Raw genomic sequence first — 20832 nt, forward strand, 5'->3', positions numbered from 1 at the left:
TACACTTGATACATTCTACTAATTTGTCAGTGAAAGACTAAAAACTACTCAGAAAGCAGAGAGAGACACACAAATTCAAAGGCAAGCAAGGTCGTGAACTTCAATATATCAATGAATTCCCAGTCAAAGTCTGCATGCATGCTCTTACCTGTGAGGAATAAACTTATGCTGATTGCAGGGTAAGAGCAAACTTGCACACAGGGAACCTCAGAGCAACAGCCATGCTGCTGGGTAAACAATGATGTGAAGTTGCAGCAATTTCTTTGCTCCTCTTCTAGTACATCTTCACAGCCAGCTGTGCACTGACTTCATAATATTCTCATCTAGACTTTTTTTTTCATAGTCTGCTTCTCTGACCAGAATATGAAATCGAGTCCTACTAAAATACATGATACGATTCACCTGTGCATCCATATCACTGGAGTGCACGATTTCCACCTAGCTCTTAGTAATTTAGAGTGTTGCTCTGTCCTGGGAAGATGCTGACCCTCCAGCCTTTAGGAGAACCTTACAATTAGTCCATATCTCATTTTTAAGGAACTGAAGCTTGTACTGAAGACATCCTGCAAATAAAAGCAGCGGTCTCATAAAAGGCAGCCGATCTGTCACACTGGCACAAACTAGTACAATACTAAATCACACTGGGAAGCTGTACATGCACAACAGGCTTGTATATCTGTCTGCTAAATATTTCACCTTGACCTTCATTTTCTTTTACAAATAATAGCTTCAAGAAGCAAATAGTTTAATTTTAATAATTACCTTTGGAATTACAGAATTACAGAGTTCAGATGAGATCTCTGGATGTCATTTGGTCCAATCACTCCACACAAAACAGGACCAGGGCCATGTTCAGTCAAATTCTGTTCGTCTCCAAGGACATGGATATGCCACAACTTCTCTGAGTAGTTTGTTTTGCTTTCAAGGTGAAAACGGTTTTCCTTATTTCTAACTGGTAGTGTGTTTGTTGCAACTTGTATTTGTTGCCTCCAGCAATAAATTGCCTATGTGAGAAGAATCTGGCTTCATTTTCTCAATACCCTTCCATTAAACAGCTAATGAAAAAAGGATCTCCCAGCACTCTTACACTTCTCTACTTTGGGCCAGGGCAAGAAAAACAAAGGAAAAAGAATCAGTTCTCTAAACCTCTCTCTCTCTCTTAATATGTTTTCCAAAAAATGTTATATATTAAAATGTTTTTTTTAACTGTAACTGCTGAAATATTCAGAGAGACTTGTTACATACAATCACACCAAGACAAATAACCAAGGGTGGTCTTAGCTCTTGAACAAGCTAAAATATTTAAAAGGAAAACAAGACAAAGAGATGACCCTTTTCACAATGTCTCATGTAGCTGGAAAGGGATTTTATTTACAATATTTAAATGCAGTACTGTGAAACAAACAACTTGGTTCATAGGCAGTGCACCCGCTGCTGAACTGTCACTGCCTGACATCCTGTCTTATCTGCCAAATTGCTCATTACGTTTGGCAATTTTCACCTGCGCCTCCAGTTTATATTTCAGCAGGGAATAAACATCAGTCTGCTTTAACAATCTTCTGCAGTGAGCTTCCAACCTCTTCCCAGAAAGCATGCAGGCACAACACAAAAAATGCCTTGTGTACTGTCTGCTTAGAAAAAAAATGCAGCTCAAGTGATGAAATACAAGAGGAAGTTTAACTTTGGTAACAGAAAAGCAGTAAAAAAGAAAGAGCTAGATAAGAAACATAAATAAATCAACTGCTTGTGTCGATGAATTGTGTTTTCACAGTGCAAAACAACACAGGGGGTACGGGCCAGCCTCATTTTTGTTTCCATGTTTGTATGGGAAGATTCAATTTGACACAACCCCCCCGCAACGTGCAAAGTACAGGCTGTGTTTGTGCATGGGAAAAGAGGGACTCCAGATGAATATTACTTTTCCAGCTGGACCTGATCTAGCTAACCTTTCCCTTGCTGGGAGAGGAGGGATGGCGTGATCTATAAACAAACAAAAGGGGTAGCATGGCAACCAGAACAAAGAGAGGAAGATCTCAGCAGGCCCTTAGCCCCAGCCTAAAGCACTGAGATGCTGCCTCAGAACAGAGCCCGCTCGGACCCCGCGGGTGCAGGTGAGTGGCAGCAGAAGGCACAGAGCTCGGCTCCTGCGGGTGAACTGCTGCGGAACAGAGCCCAGCTCACCAGCAAAAAGCACCAAAGATGTAAAACAAAATGTCTAAAATGCTATAAACCAATTTCAGACGGAATACTGTTTTTCATTTGTTAGAAGTAAAATATTCACCGCCAACCCTGCAATTAGCTAGAAAATTACAATAATTACAGCAATTTTGTATCCCATCTCCAATCCAATTAATAGATATATGACCTTGTCAACATGTAATAATCAGGATCTGCATCTACCGCAAAACTGGATGGGTTTTATTTGCTGAATAGAACTTACACAGTAAGAAGATAATTATTTGAAATACTGAGAATACCATTTGTATGCTATGCTTCACTTCACAAGTTATAAAGGAAATACAATAAGGATAGTATTTCCATTTTCAATGTATATTTAAATGAAATTTTTGAAATAGGTATGTTTAATATGGGATAATATTACTGGACAAGGATTCTAAGCCTGTGGTTTGGAATATTTAGAACCAAAATATATCTAATTGTCAACATTTAGAAAAGAAGAATTAGCTAGACAGGAGAACATCTCTGATTTCTGATAACATATTTATGACAAATTGTTTAAAGTATTTTATTTTTGCATGCTTTTATAAAAAGTGTCAAAGAGCTATAATTCTTACCAACAGTTATAAAAGTCTTCTGTATTTCTTAAGACCTTTGTATTGTAGGGTCTCAAAGCACTTCTTAGTCATTTTAGCAATCAGTGACCTAGCTAAGTATTCCATGTATTTTCCAAAATGACACAAAGATAAGTGAGCTGTCCGGTATCTCACTGAATTTTATCTGCGCTATATGATTTTAATGCACTAACATTCATGTATTGTATAATACACTGGATAATCACACTAAAGGAGAAAATGTGCATGCATTTGCCTACTCTAACCCCCCCTAAGTTGAGAACCCAGGAGGACAGCTTTTTGGCATATGCATGGAAATGAGATGTGCATTTAAGAGTGGCATACTCTAGTGACAGCAAAATAGAAGGATCCTGAAATTCCAGGATACTTCTTTATTCTGCCATTAATCCTTTCCCTAATTTAATTCTGTGTTGCAATGAAGCATAGTTATAGCTTGAAAAGATATGTGTTCAGCTCTATCTAAAGTAATTGTTAAATGCTGTTCCCTTAATTTTACAGAAAACATTCTGGTACAAAACCCCTCAAACTTAATAGACTGGTAACTTTTCCATTTGCATTTTACCTGATTGCCTAAATGCAGATTTTTATCCATTAAAAGAACACCTACACAAAAGCAATCTCTTGGGTATTACAAATAGTTTTTTAAAACACTGTATCTGTAGAATATTAAAGGATTGATGATACTAACTTCTGCTAAGAATTTTCTGGAGTGGAGTCACTACTTCAGAAGTTCAGAGAGCAAAATGATAGACACTACAAGTAAGAGGGCACAATGCTTTATCCACATTGTCTTGTTTGTGTGGTACTTTTAACAACAATGAAATTACACAGTAAATTTCATTCCATGATTTTTCTTCTTAATAAAGCTGAAATATTCCCAAAATCTGTCTGAGCAAGATATGTGATATGCAATTCCTACTAAATGGTTTTGCAACAAATGTTCACCACACTGAAATAAAGAAAACAAAGGCTTGTTCCTGGCAATGGTTTCTGTTTTTTAAAGAAATGTACTTTTGCAACACAGTAAATGTACGTTTTAGCAGGTGTTTTTATGGAAAGGTGACAAGCATAACCTAGCAACACTGACAGATTCAGTAGAAAGTGCTCCTATCTTTAGTTTCTTTTTACCATTTTCTTCATTAAATGGAATGAAACTGGCAAACTGAAAATTACACCATGCAGAAATTGCATTTGGAAATTTTTCTGTGATTTTCAGTGTAAGGACAATTTTAAACTGGCAGCACAGAAGGAGCTTATGGTTCCTAAAAGTAGTTTATAAATAATTTATTAAAACAGAAAAGGTTTGTTTACTTGCATGCAACAAGCATTTATGCAGTTTCTCAATTCTGATCAGCTTTCGATAAGGACAGATAATGAATCATTTTCCCAGCAGCATCAATGGGTAACAGCACTTGGCATCTTCGTAAATTTAGATGAAACACATTGAGATATCGAGAACATTTACTTACTCGCACGTAGGACTGAAGGGGTGACCTCAATTTCACTTGTTGCTTGGTAAGGCTGAAAGGCCGATGTCGCGTTGGAGCCAAGCTCACTGCCGAAAATCTCTGGGCTCTGCGTGCCTGTCGAGCTGGCGCTGGTACCATCACCTCCATGGTGTGGATCTTGCTCATCAAACACAGCCACAAGCTGCAAATGACAATTTAATCTACTGTTAAAAAAAAAAAAACTTTCAGCAACATCAAAGTGTCATTGCAGATCAGCTTTTCATCATTTCTTCCCGCCAAAGAGCGAGAAATGTCTATCAGCAGAAGCTCTGATCAATGCCTAGATCATCAGCCCAAGGAAAGGCAGTCATTAATTGGATACTACAAAGGGTCAACAGCTCTGATGGAACACAGAACTCATCACTGTCAGCCACAGAAAGAATGGCACCAAGTCAGAAAAGGAAGGGTTGCACCTTCCCCAGCAAACCACTTCATCCCATCCAGAAATGTAGAAAACTATCTGAGTGTGGATCGATGCACTGCAATTTTTCATCTGTGTTTTGATACCTCTATGTGCATCATAACTACGGAGTCAAATTATGAGCAAAACCACAGTTTTATAGAATAAAAACATACAAGAAGAAATTATGTTAATACAAATTGAAAGCTACACACAAAATACAAAGCCAAGGAAGTGTTATAATCACTAACGGTTATAATCTATTAATTTTCCACCTATTGATCTATTACCTATTAATATGATTTAAGTTGTAGGGTTCCCTTGCAAAATTTCTTCTGTTAAATTTACAGAGATACTCTGTGTTTGTTTGCAATCAGCTTCTCCATGACAAGTTTGAAATCTCAAGTCCAATTTGAAACTTAGCCAAGTCACTAATTTAATAAAGGTTTACTAAATCTGTGTTCACCACTGCAAGAAAAATAGGAAGAATGTCATGATGATTTTTGATAAATCTGAGATGTTTTTCCCACTGTAAATGAATGCTTTTATTTGAAACAAATAACTTATCCCAATTTATCTTTGGTGACCTACTGAACGAGATAATGCCAGCTCTTATACACATTTCACTGTAGAACTTAATTTTCAAGATGGAGAAAAAAGTTTTATGGATGACAGCATTCTGCAGCCTGCAAATTAATCTATAATATAATATTTGAAAGAGATTTCCAAGAAAGCATTATATTCTTTTGTCCAATTGGTAGGGTAAATGGAGCCAATCAACTTAAACCTGTGCTAGCCCCTACAAATTGTTTATTCTGTTAGAACAACAGCTAAAACCTTGTGTAACATAAAGGAATCAGAGGTCATTTTCTCTCTCTTTTTTTTTAAGTGATTTCAACATCATCTTTATCCCAAAGATTTTAATATTATTCCCTTTACTCAAAGCTAGCTTACATAAACATCGGTAAAAAAATTTAAACCCACAACTGTAAGTCCCAGTGGAAACCATTTGGCAATTCAGCTTTTGAAAGTACTTTCAGACATTAACTCATTTTAATGAGTCATTTTGAAACTACAGAGAGTAACTTCTGCTGGTAATTCCATATCTAATGCATATTTAGGCTCTGGCACGCATAAAACAGAAAGGGGAAATTGGTACAGGATAAAAAGTCCATACTCTCTCCAGTGCTAGTTAAAAAGTAGGGAACAGCAGGAAAACCAGGCTGCATCTGCAGACAGCTGGAACATGTTTTTAACATAAAAGTCATTATTTTATCCTTGAGAAATCTACAGACAAAAGAGACTTGACAACACCAAAATGTCAGTAGCTCAAGAGTATTGGAAAATTAATTTTCTAACACATCTATGAAATATCTATGCTTGCAAAAATATGCTTCTCAAATTTACTCATAACTCTCTTACTGTTTTACAGCAAGCTAATTACCAATCTCCAGCAACTGAAAATAAATTAATCCACAAGTGAAGATCTGTAAAGTATTACAGCAAAAGACAAACAAAGCATCTAAGAATCTTAGGCATGAAACATCAAATCTCCTTCTCCTTTGCATGTCATGTATCAAGATAAATCCCAAAATTACATTTTGTTCCTTTGAGGCTGATTGGAAAATATTGTTCAATGCACGCAGCTGCAAATATTCTATAGATATTATATACATGTAAAAAGGTATTTCCATAGAAATCTCTATATGTGTTATGTCTTACTGTAAGTTGCCTCCAGCTTTTTGCCTATTCCAGACAGTCTACAACCTATAGCTTCAGAACATCTAAAAATGAATGTCTCTTATTTCAAGTTTAGCTTTTGATCTTATGTTTTTTCACAGGTATTCACTGTTTTGACAGCATCAAACCTTCAAAGGGCTTCAGTTCCCTTAAAAAGCATACCAAGTTGTAACATTTTTTCATATAACATGTGAAGAAACATAAGCCATGTTAGTCTTCTCCAAATCTAATTAGCATTAGGAACACAGGTTAGGAAGTTCATTGTAAAACAGCACTACAATGGTATGCTCATTACTCATAATAAGCTAGAAAGTCTTTGGGACTGGAAGACAATGCAAATCAACACTGTTGAAATTTGATTTTCAGAGCTTGGTATGACACTCTGCAGATGATGAGCTCACAGAAAACAAGGTCAGCTGAAAAATCTTACACTGTATTATGATTCCAAGCATTTGTCTCTGATTTCTCCAACACCCTTTATTTTAATCAAGGGAGATTCTTTGAGGAGGGGAATTATACACTTCTTCACCTTTGGAGGCCCAGGAATCACACCTCAACTACCATCTTTGCAGGAACAAGAAACAAAACAAAAAACATCCGAAGAGACACCTTACGGCAACTTGGAAGGAACCACAGGAGTAGGTCACTGGAGCTATGAAGAACCCTCTGGTGCAGGAATCTGGTGCAGTGATAAACACTGCTCTACACCAACGAAACAAAAGGCCTCTCAGTGACTCCTGTTTAACCACCGAGATGTTTTTAATTTGGCAAAGAATGGAGCACACAATACTAGACCAGCTTTTATCAGCTTTAAAGTCAATGGTAAACCTATGGTATTTTGCTAGGCTTTAGACATCAGATACAAAGAGAGTAGAAAACAAAGATGGCTTTTCTGGAAACATCATCTTTACTGTCAGGAGACTGCTTCTATGTTGATTTTTTTTCTTCTTTAACATGAAAAAAATGACTGGAGTTACCCCAACCTTTGAAGAATCACTCTATTATTTCTAATATGTGACACGAGCTGTGCGTCCTCTTTGTTCTCTGTCCTTTAGTTTTAGATCCCATCACTTGCAGTGAGCTGAGAAACTCATCATACCATCCAATTGTATGCAGAAGGACTGAACAAACCATAATAAGGCATGAATAAAGAAAATAGTTTAGATGTTCAATATTAGAACAGAATTAGCTCTTTAAAAGATTTCCACCAAAAAACAGTGAATATTGGGTTTTTGATTGGTTTAACTCTTTTTTGTTTTTAAAGACAACCCCACAGCCAAAGACCAAATATCATATCAACAGTAATAAATAATAACAGTAGTTATTTTAAGTTTTATCCACTCCCCATTCCATGGGACCTGAACTTGAATGCATCAAAGAATGTGCATATATGGCTTAATAGGTTACAGCAGTTTTAATCACCTAAGTTAACAGGACTATTTACATTTTTCAATCACTGAAGTAAAAATCTGGAAATAGAAAATAAAATCACTTTGTCTTCACAAAACAAATTTAATAAATTATACACTTAATTTAGACTGGCATGCTTACATTTCTTATTACAATATGGCAAAAGCAATGGAAAGGAGGTTTTAATACAGATCCACATCATTCATCAAGGTAAGCTGGCACAGGAAGTATCACTTTGATTAATATAAGAATTTAGTCCCCAGTGCATGCATATATTACTTTTTCAAGAAAAAATAAGTTTCAAATATTCATTAACACATTCAGACATAAAGACAAGGGCTCTGTTCAGATCACAACTTATAGAAAGGTTCATTCAATTTCAGCAATTAAGAGTATTAAGGAATTAATGGTAAGTTTTTGAATGGTTAACATGCATAAACTAAAATACTTTTCAAACTCCAGAGTAAGAAATACAAGTAATCTTGTATGAATTATCAACAAAAGATGTGCTCATTTTAAAAAGCAACAGCATTCACTGTTCGACCAACAGTTTTTCTTTTTTTAGAAATACAAAGCACTGCAGTAAAACTCAACAATTATCTCAATTGTAAAAAGCATACCTGTGATCTTTAGTTTTTTCAAGACTCACGGGTGTTTTCTTATTGCTACACTTATACACTGAAGACAAAAAAATTATAGGAGTATGGTTTAAAAACCCGATAACTTGATGCTCTTCTCTTTTGGCTGATAAAGACTTTCCATAGCAAACAGAAAAAGAAGGGAGAGCAACAAAATTTAATTCTTTTTGCTAAATAAATTAGGTTCATCAAGCAAATTACTTACTAAGAAATTATTCTACAACCTGAGATATCAAAACAAGGTTTTACTGAGGTGTGTTTGGCTCTGGGATAGGAGGAAGGCATTCCAGCCTATCACTGCAATCAGCTCTTTATAACACCCTGTTGCACTGAATTAATTGCACTCCAACCTTTAGTTCTTTCTGAAAGAGATACCAGGATGAGATTCTCTATTGCTCTGTCTGGGACTCAACATATCATACTAACCAGGTTATATTTACTTAAATAAATAGAAAGCAAGAAGATTGATTTATTTTAATATTGACACAGCAGCAGCAGTCTGCATTCCAACATTAATTATTACAATTTCCGCCTATTCTAAAGTAATTAAAAATTAGTAAACACATATGCAGTCTTAATTAATATACTAGATTAAGTACTTGAATGTTAATTTACTGGATTAAAAAACTATTTGTGCCAGCAACGGCTGTTTACATTAAGTACTAAGATCATCTAAAACAATTCATCACTATCAAATGGTCCGATCAGGTCCTCTCTCCCCAGCACAAAACCACAAAACCAGAAATCCTCCACTTCACAGAAATTCATAAACCTAGACATTTTGCTGTATTTTTCCACCACTATGATAAGTAAGATTGTCAAAAAGATCACTTAAATTTTGCATATTCCTAAGTATTTGTCCAAATTCTGCTAATTCTTTTGTGAAATTTATTGATGAATCTGATACTGGCTGATGTGTAGGAACCAGTAATGATTACAGACTTATTCTACATCAGTTAGGGTTACAGTTCCATTCTGCTAGAAAGACAGCAAGTGGTCCTCTGGTTTTCACATCCTCTGAGTTTCACAGAGGCTCTGCACTTCTTATCCACTCTTTTTAACACTGAGTGAAAGTGAAATCACTTATCTTTTTTGATGGTTAGGAGCCATTTTAAATATCTGGTTTATTCTCACCAGAAGGACACTTATCAGAAAACTTCAAACAAAGACATTCCCAGTTTTTTTCTGCTGTTCAGTGGCCAATTGTTCAGTAGTTGATCTGTCAAGCAACCAGAAGTGTCTGGAGTCCCCTGGCTGAACCATGCATTTCCCTCCTGGTCTATACAACTTCCAGATGTGGTCTTCCCTTTCACAACTGCTATGGTCTTGTGGCATTTATGTTGCACAACTTCTCCTGCAGGATGGACATCTGTGGACAAAATTGCCTTTGACACAAGTTGTCATTTTTCTGGTTCTAGAAGAACAGAGAGCATAGCCCTTCTGGGGCAGCTCCAAGAGATGGAGCAGCTCAGTCACACACCTCTGGTGAGGCACCCACACTGGCAAGGATTCTGTTACTCAGTTTATGCTTAATAACTGAATTAGGCTTTTCACAGGAGACTTATGGTCCTTGAATATAGAGGTGCTGGTGGTCCAAATGGGATTCTAAATCTAAATTAGCTTTCTCAAAATATCTTCACCTAAAGTAGCTACTTCAGGCATTTCCTTTAAACCCTGATGCCAGAGGGTTAAGCCCAACCCTGTCCTGCAGTCCCAATGTATAGGTCTCTATCTGCACTCACTTTCTGACAGCCACCTGGTCTGCTGATATGGGAGATCTCAATCACTCCCACAGCATGGCCATACACTTTCAGGCATATGCAACAAGCCAAGGACACAGAAGAAAACTTAAACACAAACATCACTGGCATCCTTTCCTCAGTAAAAAAAAGTATTCCAGTCTTAGGGAAGCCTGTACAGTAAACTAGCAAGGCAACCACAGAACTGACTACACACATCCTCTGCAACCTCCCTCTTTGAGATTGGCAAAAATCACTTATACCCAAAGCAGTCTGTGTATTACTCAGTCCGTGTTACAATGCAGAACTAAAGAGTACTTGTTTAATAAGGCCCAGCAGTAAATCAAATTTCAGCTAATGGCACCTCAGACTCCAAAACATCCCAAAATACAAGTTGCTTGTGAATGAACAGATGAGTGTAAAAGGAAAAAAAACATAAATTCAGGAAAATAACTAGCAAGGGAGTAGCCAATTATTATTTAGATATGAAAGAAACTAAATACAAAATCAATTCATAGGCTTTCTGATGACTGAACTGACTTTAATAGCCCCATGGCAGACTCAAATTCTTATTATTCCTTGAGCTTCACTTTTCTACATGGCTCATTAAAAACCCATTTAAATATAACTACTGTTTCAATGAACTGGTAAGAGAAAATACAGGAAAAAAAATAGTTATTTTCACAAATACCCACAGACATTTTAAAAAATCCATTAACAAAAATAGCAGCATTTGAGTCATTCTGTGCTGTATGTGCAACCTGAGTGTCCCCTCAACAGACCTAGATATCACCTAACATTTTATAAGGAGAAAAAGGGCAAGCACAGTTTCAGTTTAAGACAAGTTGTAATAGAAACAACAAACCTCTATAATTTCAAGAAAATCACTACTTGTCCTAATTAATCACTTCGGTCATGAAACCAGAACTAACTTTTCATAAAACTTTTCAAAATCACATAGGTAGAAGGAAGTCAAACAAAGAACTTTCTGTAATAACTTTACTGCATTATTGCTTTTGGAAAAATAAGAAGAACATTTTAAGGTTCACATTCTACAGTCTGTATTAGAGTTAACACTTTGTATTGGATTTTCAGTGGATTACACAGAAGTGTAAGCTCACATAGAATCATAGAAGAATCTGAATTGGAAGGGACCTCTGGAGATCAACTAGTCTAAGCCCTTGTTCAAAGCAGGGTCAGTGAGAGGACATTGTTCAGAGCCACATCCAGTTGAATAACCCCAAGTACGGACCCACAACCTCTCTAGGCACTCTCCCAGTGTTTGGTCCCTCTTGGTTTTAAGAAATTTTTTCCCTATATCAAGTTGAAACTACCCTTGTTGCAACTTGTGTCCGTTGTCCCTCGCACTACTCCTGTGCACCTCTGAGAAAAGTCCAGTTCCATCTTTGCCATCCCTGATAGAGAACAGTTATATCAAGAATGTCGTGCCTTAGGGAGCAGCTTGGCCATACAGCACCCTAAGGTCCCCCCTTTCCCTGTGCTGGTTTCCAGCCCGCTAACCCACCATGATGGCCTCTGGCTGGGCTATCACAGTAATGTCTTAGTTGTCTTGAGGAGGCCAAAATACTCCAGAAGTAGAAAGAAATAATCATAGAATCATAGAATGATTTAGGTTGGAAGGGACCTTAAAGATCATTTAGTTCCAACCCCCCTGCCATCCTCTCACTAGACTAGGTTGCTTAGAGCCCCATCCAACCTGGCCTTGAACACCTCCAGGGATGGGGCATCCACAAGTTCTCTGCGCAATCTGTTCCAGTGCCTCACTGTCCTCACAGTAAAGAATTTTTTCCTAATATCTAATCTAAACCTAATCTCTTTCAGTTTGAACCCATTATCCCTTGTCTTGTCACTATATGCTCTTGTAAATAGTCCCTCTCCAGTTTGCTCGTAGGATCCCTTAGGTACTGGAAGGCCACAATTAAGTCACCCCAAAGCCATCTCTTTTCCAGGCTGAACCAATTCTCTCAGCCTTTCCTCATAGGAGAGCTGCCCCATCCCTGTAATCATCTTTGTGGCCTCCTCTGGACTCACTCTAACAGGTCAATGTCCTTCCTGTGCTGGGGACCCCAGAGCTGGATGCAGCACTCCAGGTGGGATCTCAATCCCCTCTCTTGACCTGCTGGCCACTCTGCTTTTGGTGCAGCCCAGCATACACTTCACTTTCAGGGCTGCAAGCACACACTGCCGGGTCATGTCCAGCCTAATCACCTCTCTGAACCTGCTGGCTACAGACTTGTTCATATAGCCCAGGATGGAGATGGTCATCTTGATTCCAAGGGCACACTGCTGACTCATGTTCATGGGGTTCTCCACAGGTCTGCTCCTACCCAGGAAGTGGCCTCCCAGCTAATACTGCTGAGTGAAGTTGTTCCAACCCACATGCAGGACTCCGCATTTGCTTTTGCTGAACATAATCCACCCCCTCAAAACCCCACGGTATAAAATAACCACTGCTGGAAAATACATCATAGGTCTCGATGAAAGCAGTTCTCAAATCTGCTGACTAAGTAAGTGCACCTCACTTTCAAAGCTCAACATAACATACCAAGTTAAATCGTATTTGCAAGATCAGAACTCATCTATTGATTCAAAGGATACTTTAATTTTACAGGTAGTTTTAAAAACTTATGCTTTCATGATTCTTTAAATCTAAGAAAATATTCTGAAATAAATATGCAAGCTTTTTATTAAAACATTGCTTTTGATTATTCATTTCCCACAGCACTTTGATCTGAAAAATTCTAGAATCAATGTTAAATTGCAATCTAATCTTCTCCCAGTAGGAATTAAATGTTTTAGGTTTTAGGTGGTATCCTGTAAGTTACCATACTATTAAAAATATTTAAATTATATTTAAAATGTTAAAATATTTAAAATGTTAGCTTAATATTACATTTTTTAAATGAATTTTTGTCCCTTCTCCACACTATTGTTGAGAAACACTAAAAGCAAGCATGACTCTGGCACCCTGGAAAGTAATTTGTGTATATTCTGTCAGAATTGCTCTCAACGTGACCTCCATGGTATAAGTCAAGCTGAGGCTTAGACCAAGAAATAAGACAATAGCTGAACAGTGTTAAAAGTATTACAAGAACTCTTAGCAGTAGCTGCAACTAGCTGCCTGACAAGTCAGCTGGATTTGTTTTTTCATGACCTCACACCTTGAACACACCAGACACACCACTGCTGTATATAATGCACCGAGTGAGAGTTGAACCACCAGCCCATGTGTGCAGACGGACAGACAAGTACCTATAGAGCACACACAAACAGATTATCCTGAGAAATCCTTCTGACATGCTCACCTGGCTAAACCTAATGCATGGACACAGCAAGTCCAACACCAGAGCTGGATCTTGGCCTTCGTGACCAGCTAAATTCCATGGCCATCTCCATTTGTCGGCTCCTACGGACAGACAACCCAGAAATGTAGCAGCACTCTCATGTTTCATGGTACTGACAGAGAGGGGCAGAAGGACATCAGTGCCAGTAGGTGAATGTCCTAGTTAGGACAGCTGAGATCAGTTCATCATGGTGGGTGTAACCCAAAACTGTATTCTATAGCCTTCCATGTCATTTCCCAGAAACTAGACTATTGTTGTCAATAGACTATTCGCACCCTCTGCCCATAGAGCCTGACTCCTCAGGCTATAAACTAGGTGTTAAGAGGCCTGTGAGATAGGAGGATGTTTCTGTCCTCACACCCTTTGTGGAACTCCCCGCCCTGAGGGGAGCACTGAACATTCCTGCCTGAACTGGAGGATATATAATCTTGGAGTTTTGGAACATTTTTCAACCCACTCGTGGGATCCAGAGGACGGCTGCATCTCATCGCTCTCAACCAGACTTAGACCACCACTGGACTGCGATCACCAGTTCTGGCCAGACTGCAGCAGCTCTCCCACCAGCAGGTTCTTCCCCTCTCCCTTTACTTTGGACTCAAACAGGGCCCAAGGAACACCACTTTGTTCAGGCCTCAGGGTACTGGGTTATACATTTGGGTTTTTGTGGGTTGAGACCAATTGTTTGTTTGTATTATTGTACTTACTGTATTATTTTAATAAATTGTTATTCTGACTTATAATCTCTCCTTTGAGTTGGGTTCATTCCCCCTGCTGGTTAACTTTTAAACCAGCACAGTGAATTTCTGTTAGTAGAGCATATTCACCTGGGCCAGGAACAGGTAGAAGCTGCAGTTTGTTGTGTTAACTTGTGCTTCTCAATGCTGCATTTCTGCTGTTAACTGTAACCATGCAAAGGAACACTCCATAAGCAGTTGGAATTAGCTACGGATCCCAGCCTTCTCAGTGAATGCATTAATCAGCACTGGCACCCACGGCTGTTAAGCTAAACTCTGGTGAAAAGAGTGGGCAGTGCCATTGCTACACCCTGATCTCTCAGAGGATGGAATCAGCCATGCAAAATCTGAAAAGCAGAAATGCTGCAGACACATCTCACTGTCAAACTGGTTTGTTTAAGATTATGGGTTAAGAGATTTCAGAGCCTGCAACTAAACATAGAACTGCTGTTAAAATAAGAGTGCAAGATGAGAACATCACCCTAATTTTTTTTAAACAATCTTGTTTCTCTTTTATGCTTTTCAGTAAAAACGAAGATATTACACTTAGAGAGAAATTTGCTTCCCACAGTTGCTACAATCTCTCCATACAATAGGTACCTAAATGCTTAATTCCATGCTTGTTTGGGCTGTGAGAACAGCTGGGGAAAATATTTCTGTCCTAAAGTAGAAAGTTTTTCAATCATAGGGGTTTTATCATGGGATTTTTTGTAATGGGTTGTTTCTTCACCAACTCCTCCTTTGAAAGCATATATAATGCTCTTCTGCATATGCTGCCCTATTATTTTCCTAAATCCTCTTGTTCAAGGTTAAGCTCATACTCTGTAAAATTTCCACAATATATGATTTACCATGGTATCTCCTTGGCTCATTTTGAAAAGAAATAGTAAAAAATTATATCTACCCTGGCATTAAAGAGGTGCGTGAAGAAAACGTGGTATCAGAACAGAGAGTGCTGTGCTTGGAAAGTAGCTGGGACAATCTGAGCGTGTGAATAAGCCAATTTCCTCTCCTCTGTTTTTGATTCCTCAGCACAAATGAGTATATGAGAACCACACTGAGGACAATGATGTTAATATTACTTTGGAAGCAATTTAACACTTTTAGAGTGCACTATAAAAGTCTGCCTCCTTTTCTAACAGGACAAGGCTCAAAGGATCCCCTGACTGTTCTTCATGCAGCTGAGCCTGTGGGTATGGGATGACTGCAGGTCTGCAGATTTCCAAGTCAAAAGCACAGACCATACAGGAGTTCAGTATTTTATTTCTGCCACAGAGGTCAGCAGTTAAGCAGTGACGCTATGCAGTAACTAATCCAGACACTGGGTTATTAGAGGGGCTGGTGTCACACAGCAAGATATATTGCTGAAATAAAAACGTATTAAATCTTAACAGTTGTCTCATCTGTCATTGGGAGCTGCAGCCCTTGAGTACTAAGAAAGAAATGGTTTCAGAAACCTCCAAAAAGACCAGGCTTTCCATTCCTCTGCTATAGGATTAAAACAGCAACATTTAAATTCTAAGGTTTTAATTTCAGCTGAGGTACAAAAAGGTAACTAGTTAGTTAAAGCACAGGCCAATCTTTGCAAGCTTATTAAACTTCAAGAAAATAGATTTTGTAAAATACAGTTCTTCGTTTTATATAGTGTGTGCTGTTCATTGTAATTTGCATGCAAAAGCCAGGAGAATGTGATTAAAAATACCCATCTAGAGACATAGATGAAAAACTTCAAACATTTTCTGATTCCCTTCTGTTCCACTCATTATTTCAATACCTCACTACAACAAAGGAATAGATAACACTTGTCCTTGACACTAGCCTAAATTATCTTCAGTGTGCAATACAATACCTATTAAATTAGGCTTATTTTAAATCAATGTCAAGGTCTGTTCAAAAGGTAAAACTCTGTGTTTGCCTTTCGTATAACACTTCTCCCTCCCCCCATAAACTTTTCAGGGTCTTAAAAACAATGAGATAGGGTCTTTTTTTTTAACTAACTTCATTATCTAAATTTAAAAAAAAATCAGAGAATCAATTACCTCTGTCAGTTAAGACAACAATAACAATATTCTTCATTTTGCGTATAAAAATAATCAGCACAAGAAAATAATTTATGTCTCTCCATCTTTAAATAAGGTTCTAAAAAAAATCTTAAATGCAAATGACTGCTTGTTCCCTCATGAATAACATTTTGTATTATTTTAACATGTAATAATAGTGAAAACAGTGCACCTTAAATACACTAGGACTGAGCTTAGAAAATTAAGAATAAAAGGTAGCAGTCCAACAGTGCAAGGCTGATGGCAAATGATACATACCAGGAGATCCATGGAGGTTGTCCCATCCTGTGGCAACCCCCAGTCACAGGGGACTCGACTCATCAGAATTATTATGTGAACCTATGCCAGATAAGGAGCTCTGGTCTTGAGCAAAGTACACCAGCACACCCACTAGATAATTTAATAGTTTAGAAAAGGATGATCCTGAACATCTTTAGGTTTTCTACAACCAAGAAGATTATAGTGATGTCTGTATGAAGCGTGGTACATCTGCATCCAGATGGATATCCATCTACCTCACACTGCAACCTACTAGGAGGAGACAGCTCCTCTGCTTATTTCTCACAAAACACCCAGTTTAAAAACTGACTAGTAAGAGAGTCCCAGGGACTTTGACTAAAAAACTGGGCTCTCACTGCCAAAACCATTTTCAAAACAATCTGGAGCCACCATTGCAATAATAATTTGACAGATAAGGTTGCAGAAAGGCACCTCATGTATTTTCTCCCCAGAAAATCACTAGAAATCAGATGCCAAGATACTTTTTGAAACTTTGCTTTTGAAAGTTGCCTGGTGACTTCTCAAATCTGACCCCTAAGTTCTTATGAAAACAAACGCAAACAAGAAAAAAAAAAAGCAGGAAGAAATTAAGAGTAAGGAGGGAGGACCACAGAAAGAAAATAGCAGGTTAATATCACATCCATCTTAAAAACATATTCACTGGAAGTCAAGTGCTTTTGTTTCTGCGAAATGCAGGTACGACTAGCAAAGTAGATCTCTGATATTACTCTAAGAATAGTTTGCATCAGTCTGTGATTCTTGACTACTTGTTGCAGAAGCCTTCACCATCTCTTTACATAGGGATGCAGAACTAGAGCATCACATTCAAAGAAACAGGAACATATAAATAGGGACTTTTGACAGAATTATACTCCTAAATCATTTAGTACGAAAGCTTCAAAGACTCCAGACTTATTTTCAGAACTAACTTTGGACATTAATTCCCTAAATCCCTGTGGAAACTGGGACCAGTGCACCTACATCACCTGGATGAATCCAGAAAACATTTTAAAACAAAGGAAATATTCAAAGGAGAAATTACAGTTGTATGTACAATCATTTTAAGCTACCAAACTTGGGAATAGACTATCATTCTTGCATTTTAGCTTGATTCATCCCATATCTATAAATGCATTTTTCAACACATAATATAAACGTCACCCAGCCTAGGAAAGGAGATACAAGCATTGCCAAAACCCATCAGCTTCAACTTGTGGAAGAGGACTGCACTGAAAGCCTCAAAACACATCTCTTCCATCCTGTAGACCCCCTAATTCTTCCCCAGGTTGATCTAACCTGTTTCTCCTCTTTTTTCTCCTAGAAAAACTAAGGCTATAAGTAGCTGACAGTCCATAACAGGGCAGCAAGCCTGTCCCTGGTTGAAGTGTCTTTATTATATTTCATAGCGAATTCAAATATTGCTGTAAGGTTATTAAAATCATTCATGATTTTATCTGTGCCAAATGGATCATTACACTGTCAACACTTATCTTTATTATGCAAAAATATGCACAACTTAACATCTTTTGTTGAGCTGGCAAAACAGTATATTCAGTAGTAACTCTGTTTTTCATTAAATTTTGCACAAGGTTAAAGTGTGTGTGGAATCTGATTATCAAAGTTCTCCACTTCGTTTCTGTGAAACATCACACAAAACAAGCTGTTTGACTTGTGTAGCAAAAGATTATTTATTTTAAACCTACAGGCAAATAAATTCTTCTGATTAATTTTTAGCTTCCTTTAAATTTTACTATTATAAGTTAACAGTTGCTATTTTTAAGGGGAAGATTAAGATCTTTTTCTCTTTTCTCTCCTTTTAAGTGTTCTTCTACATGCACCTCAAAATTCTGCTTGATGGGAAATCTCCACAGTCTTCAAGGTTACCTCTAATCTTACTTCCTACCTTCCATTTCTTTCTAAATGTCTCTCAGTAGAAACGGAAGTGAATTCAGTCTGGTTACCTCTACAGAAAGAATCATTTCTTGAGAAGCTCCAGTCATTTTGAAATAGCTTTTCTGACTGTCTCATTAAATCTTCATTTAATTCTTCTTTCTTTGTATTTCTTCTGCAAGATTTAATCTTTGCAATTGTATGAATTTTTGGAAAACCTTTTTGGGGTGCATTCTGTATTTTGGTACCACACAAAGCAGATACATTGCATAAGGTTAAGACAGGTAGCTGGGTAAATTATGCTGTCAAAAGTGATTAACATTTAAAAGGACTAAACAGAGGAAGCAGATAATACCTCCCAGATCTGCTTTTAATTAAAACATCCTAGCAATTAATATTAAAAGGCAAAGACTGAAAATGAGAGACAGCATAGCTTCTAAAGAGAATAGTTTTTATGTTTTTCATTAGGGGTCACCTTTTCTCATGTGTAAGACCACTTTTAAATTACCTGCCTCACTGGAGACCATTCACTTATTAAAAGAACTCTGCCCAGACTAAAACAAAAAAATGCGCATTTAATCAGAAACAGTTATGCATTCATTACTTTTTCAAATGTCCTTGCTTTAAGATAATATTGCCCCTCACAGAAAGCAAACCTTATTTCAGCCTCTGTGCCTAATTGTTGTATCCCAAATGATTTCTCTACTTTCCGAAGTAATTACCAAACATTATATCATCCATGCTAAAACAGTAAAAGGGTATCAACATTGAACCCCACAGGTAGGTAAAATGAGCAGCACATACCAGAAAAGTCTAATGTGTGTAGCCTTTGCACATAAATCAAACCACGTTACACATTCTGACAGCTCCATCTAGCCACAGCTACACAAAAGTAACCTTATCCCTGGCAGAATGAATTAATTTACATTCAGCACATACCAACAACTGCAAAAAAAACTCATGGTCAAAAGTGTCCTTTTCAGAACGACAATACTATTGTTTAATAATTAGATTAACACTTTCATAATTGTATCTGTTCTTCAGGTTACTTGGGTTTCACAGAAACACAGGATGAGAAAAGTCATGTTTTTAAAGACCCCAAAATTAAAGCATCTGGATAACGTCAGGAGCAGATGCTGAGATCAGAACTTGGCAGGAATTCCTGAGATGGGAACCTCAAACGTCTTGGGGAGAGCACAGAGCAAAGTGGGATATAACACAAAAATGCAAAGCATACAGTGACAGAGTGCGAGAGGCAACGTGCAGGCCGTGCACGCCTGATGGAGCAGATGAGCAAGAAAAATAGCAGAATAGTCAGCTGCCAGAAGTGGGGGAAGAGAAGGGAAGCCTCCTTGTCATGATGCTCCAGCACCACCAGAGTACAAATCTGCAGCTCATGGACCATCCTCTTCCTCCCCTAGGCAGTGCAAGCGGGCAGTGGGGTGACTCCCACTGGTCACTCACTGCTGGTGACTCCCCCAGCTATGCTCCAGTGAGTGAGGAGGGTAGAGAGGTAGAGAGCAAAAAATAGGTACTTTTTCTCCTTTTTCTTCCTCTTCTGTTCATCACTGACAGCTCCAATAATCTGAGATTCATCTGTATATACTGGGGCACTGCATGCACTAGTAAAAGAACATATATCTTTGGAAAACTAACTAGCTAACTAACTTAGATATCCTGCTCTGTGTGTGCATGTGACTACATACAACCTCAAAATATTAAAATAATGTGAGGACATGACCTGTCATTTTCTTACATGTTTTTTTTATTTTCCACAATGCCAATCACTGTTGACCTGATTGACGTAAAGATCAGGCAGGGTCCTTAGAAGTGACCCAAGTTTCAGACACACAGAATGGCTGCAACATCTTCCTCAGAAACCACTACAGGCTACCAAAATCCCCTTTCATTAGACCTAACTTTGGGCACACATATTAGAAAGCACTGACCTGATACTGTACGACGTGAACAGAGGACTAAGCAATGCACCTCCTTATCATATTATGAAATTCCTTATGAGAAGTGGCAAATGGCTGAAAAGGAAGTTTTTTTGTATTTTGAGCTGTAGCTAACACAATTTACAGATCACTGATAAAGCATTTTGTCCTTAAGCTGAAATTAAAATTTCAAATTATGTTAGTTTACCAAGAGTATTTGAGCTGTGCTAAGTCCCTTAAAACTCCAAGTGACAAATCCTCGAGTTTCAAATATGTAATAGTTCCATGTTATACTTAATTCCAAAATAATTAATGCAGA

The 20832-nt window shown here is 37.8% G+C and overlaps 1 protein-coding gene across 14 annotated transcripts in view; it reads right to left on the reverse strand.

Moving 5' to 3' along the window:
- The window catches only part of PARD3 (par-3 family cell polarity regulator), a 451505-nt gene that overhangs the window by 295249 nt on the left and 135424 nt on the right, over window positions 1-20832 (reverse strand). For all 14 annotated transcript variants that reach the window (XM_051802292.1, XM_051802291.1, XM_051802289.1 and 11 more), the window contains one exon: window positions 4283-4463. In XM_051802292.1, coding sequence (XP_051658252.1) covers window positions 4283-4463 — 181 coding nt within the window. The remainder of the gene's footprint in view (window positions 1-4282; window positions 4464-20832) is intronic.

The sequence above is a fragment of the Manacus candei genome, unplaced genomic scaffold (assembly GCF_025592945.1).
Source record: "Manacus candei isolate 608988 ecotype Guabito, Panama unplaced genomic scaffold, ASM2559294v1 h1tg000056l, whole genome shotgun sequence".
NCBI classification, from domain to species: Eukaryota; Metazoa; Chordata; class Aves; order Passeriformes; family Pipridae; genus Manacus; species Manacus candei.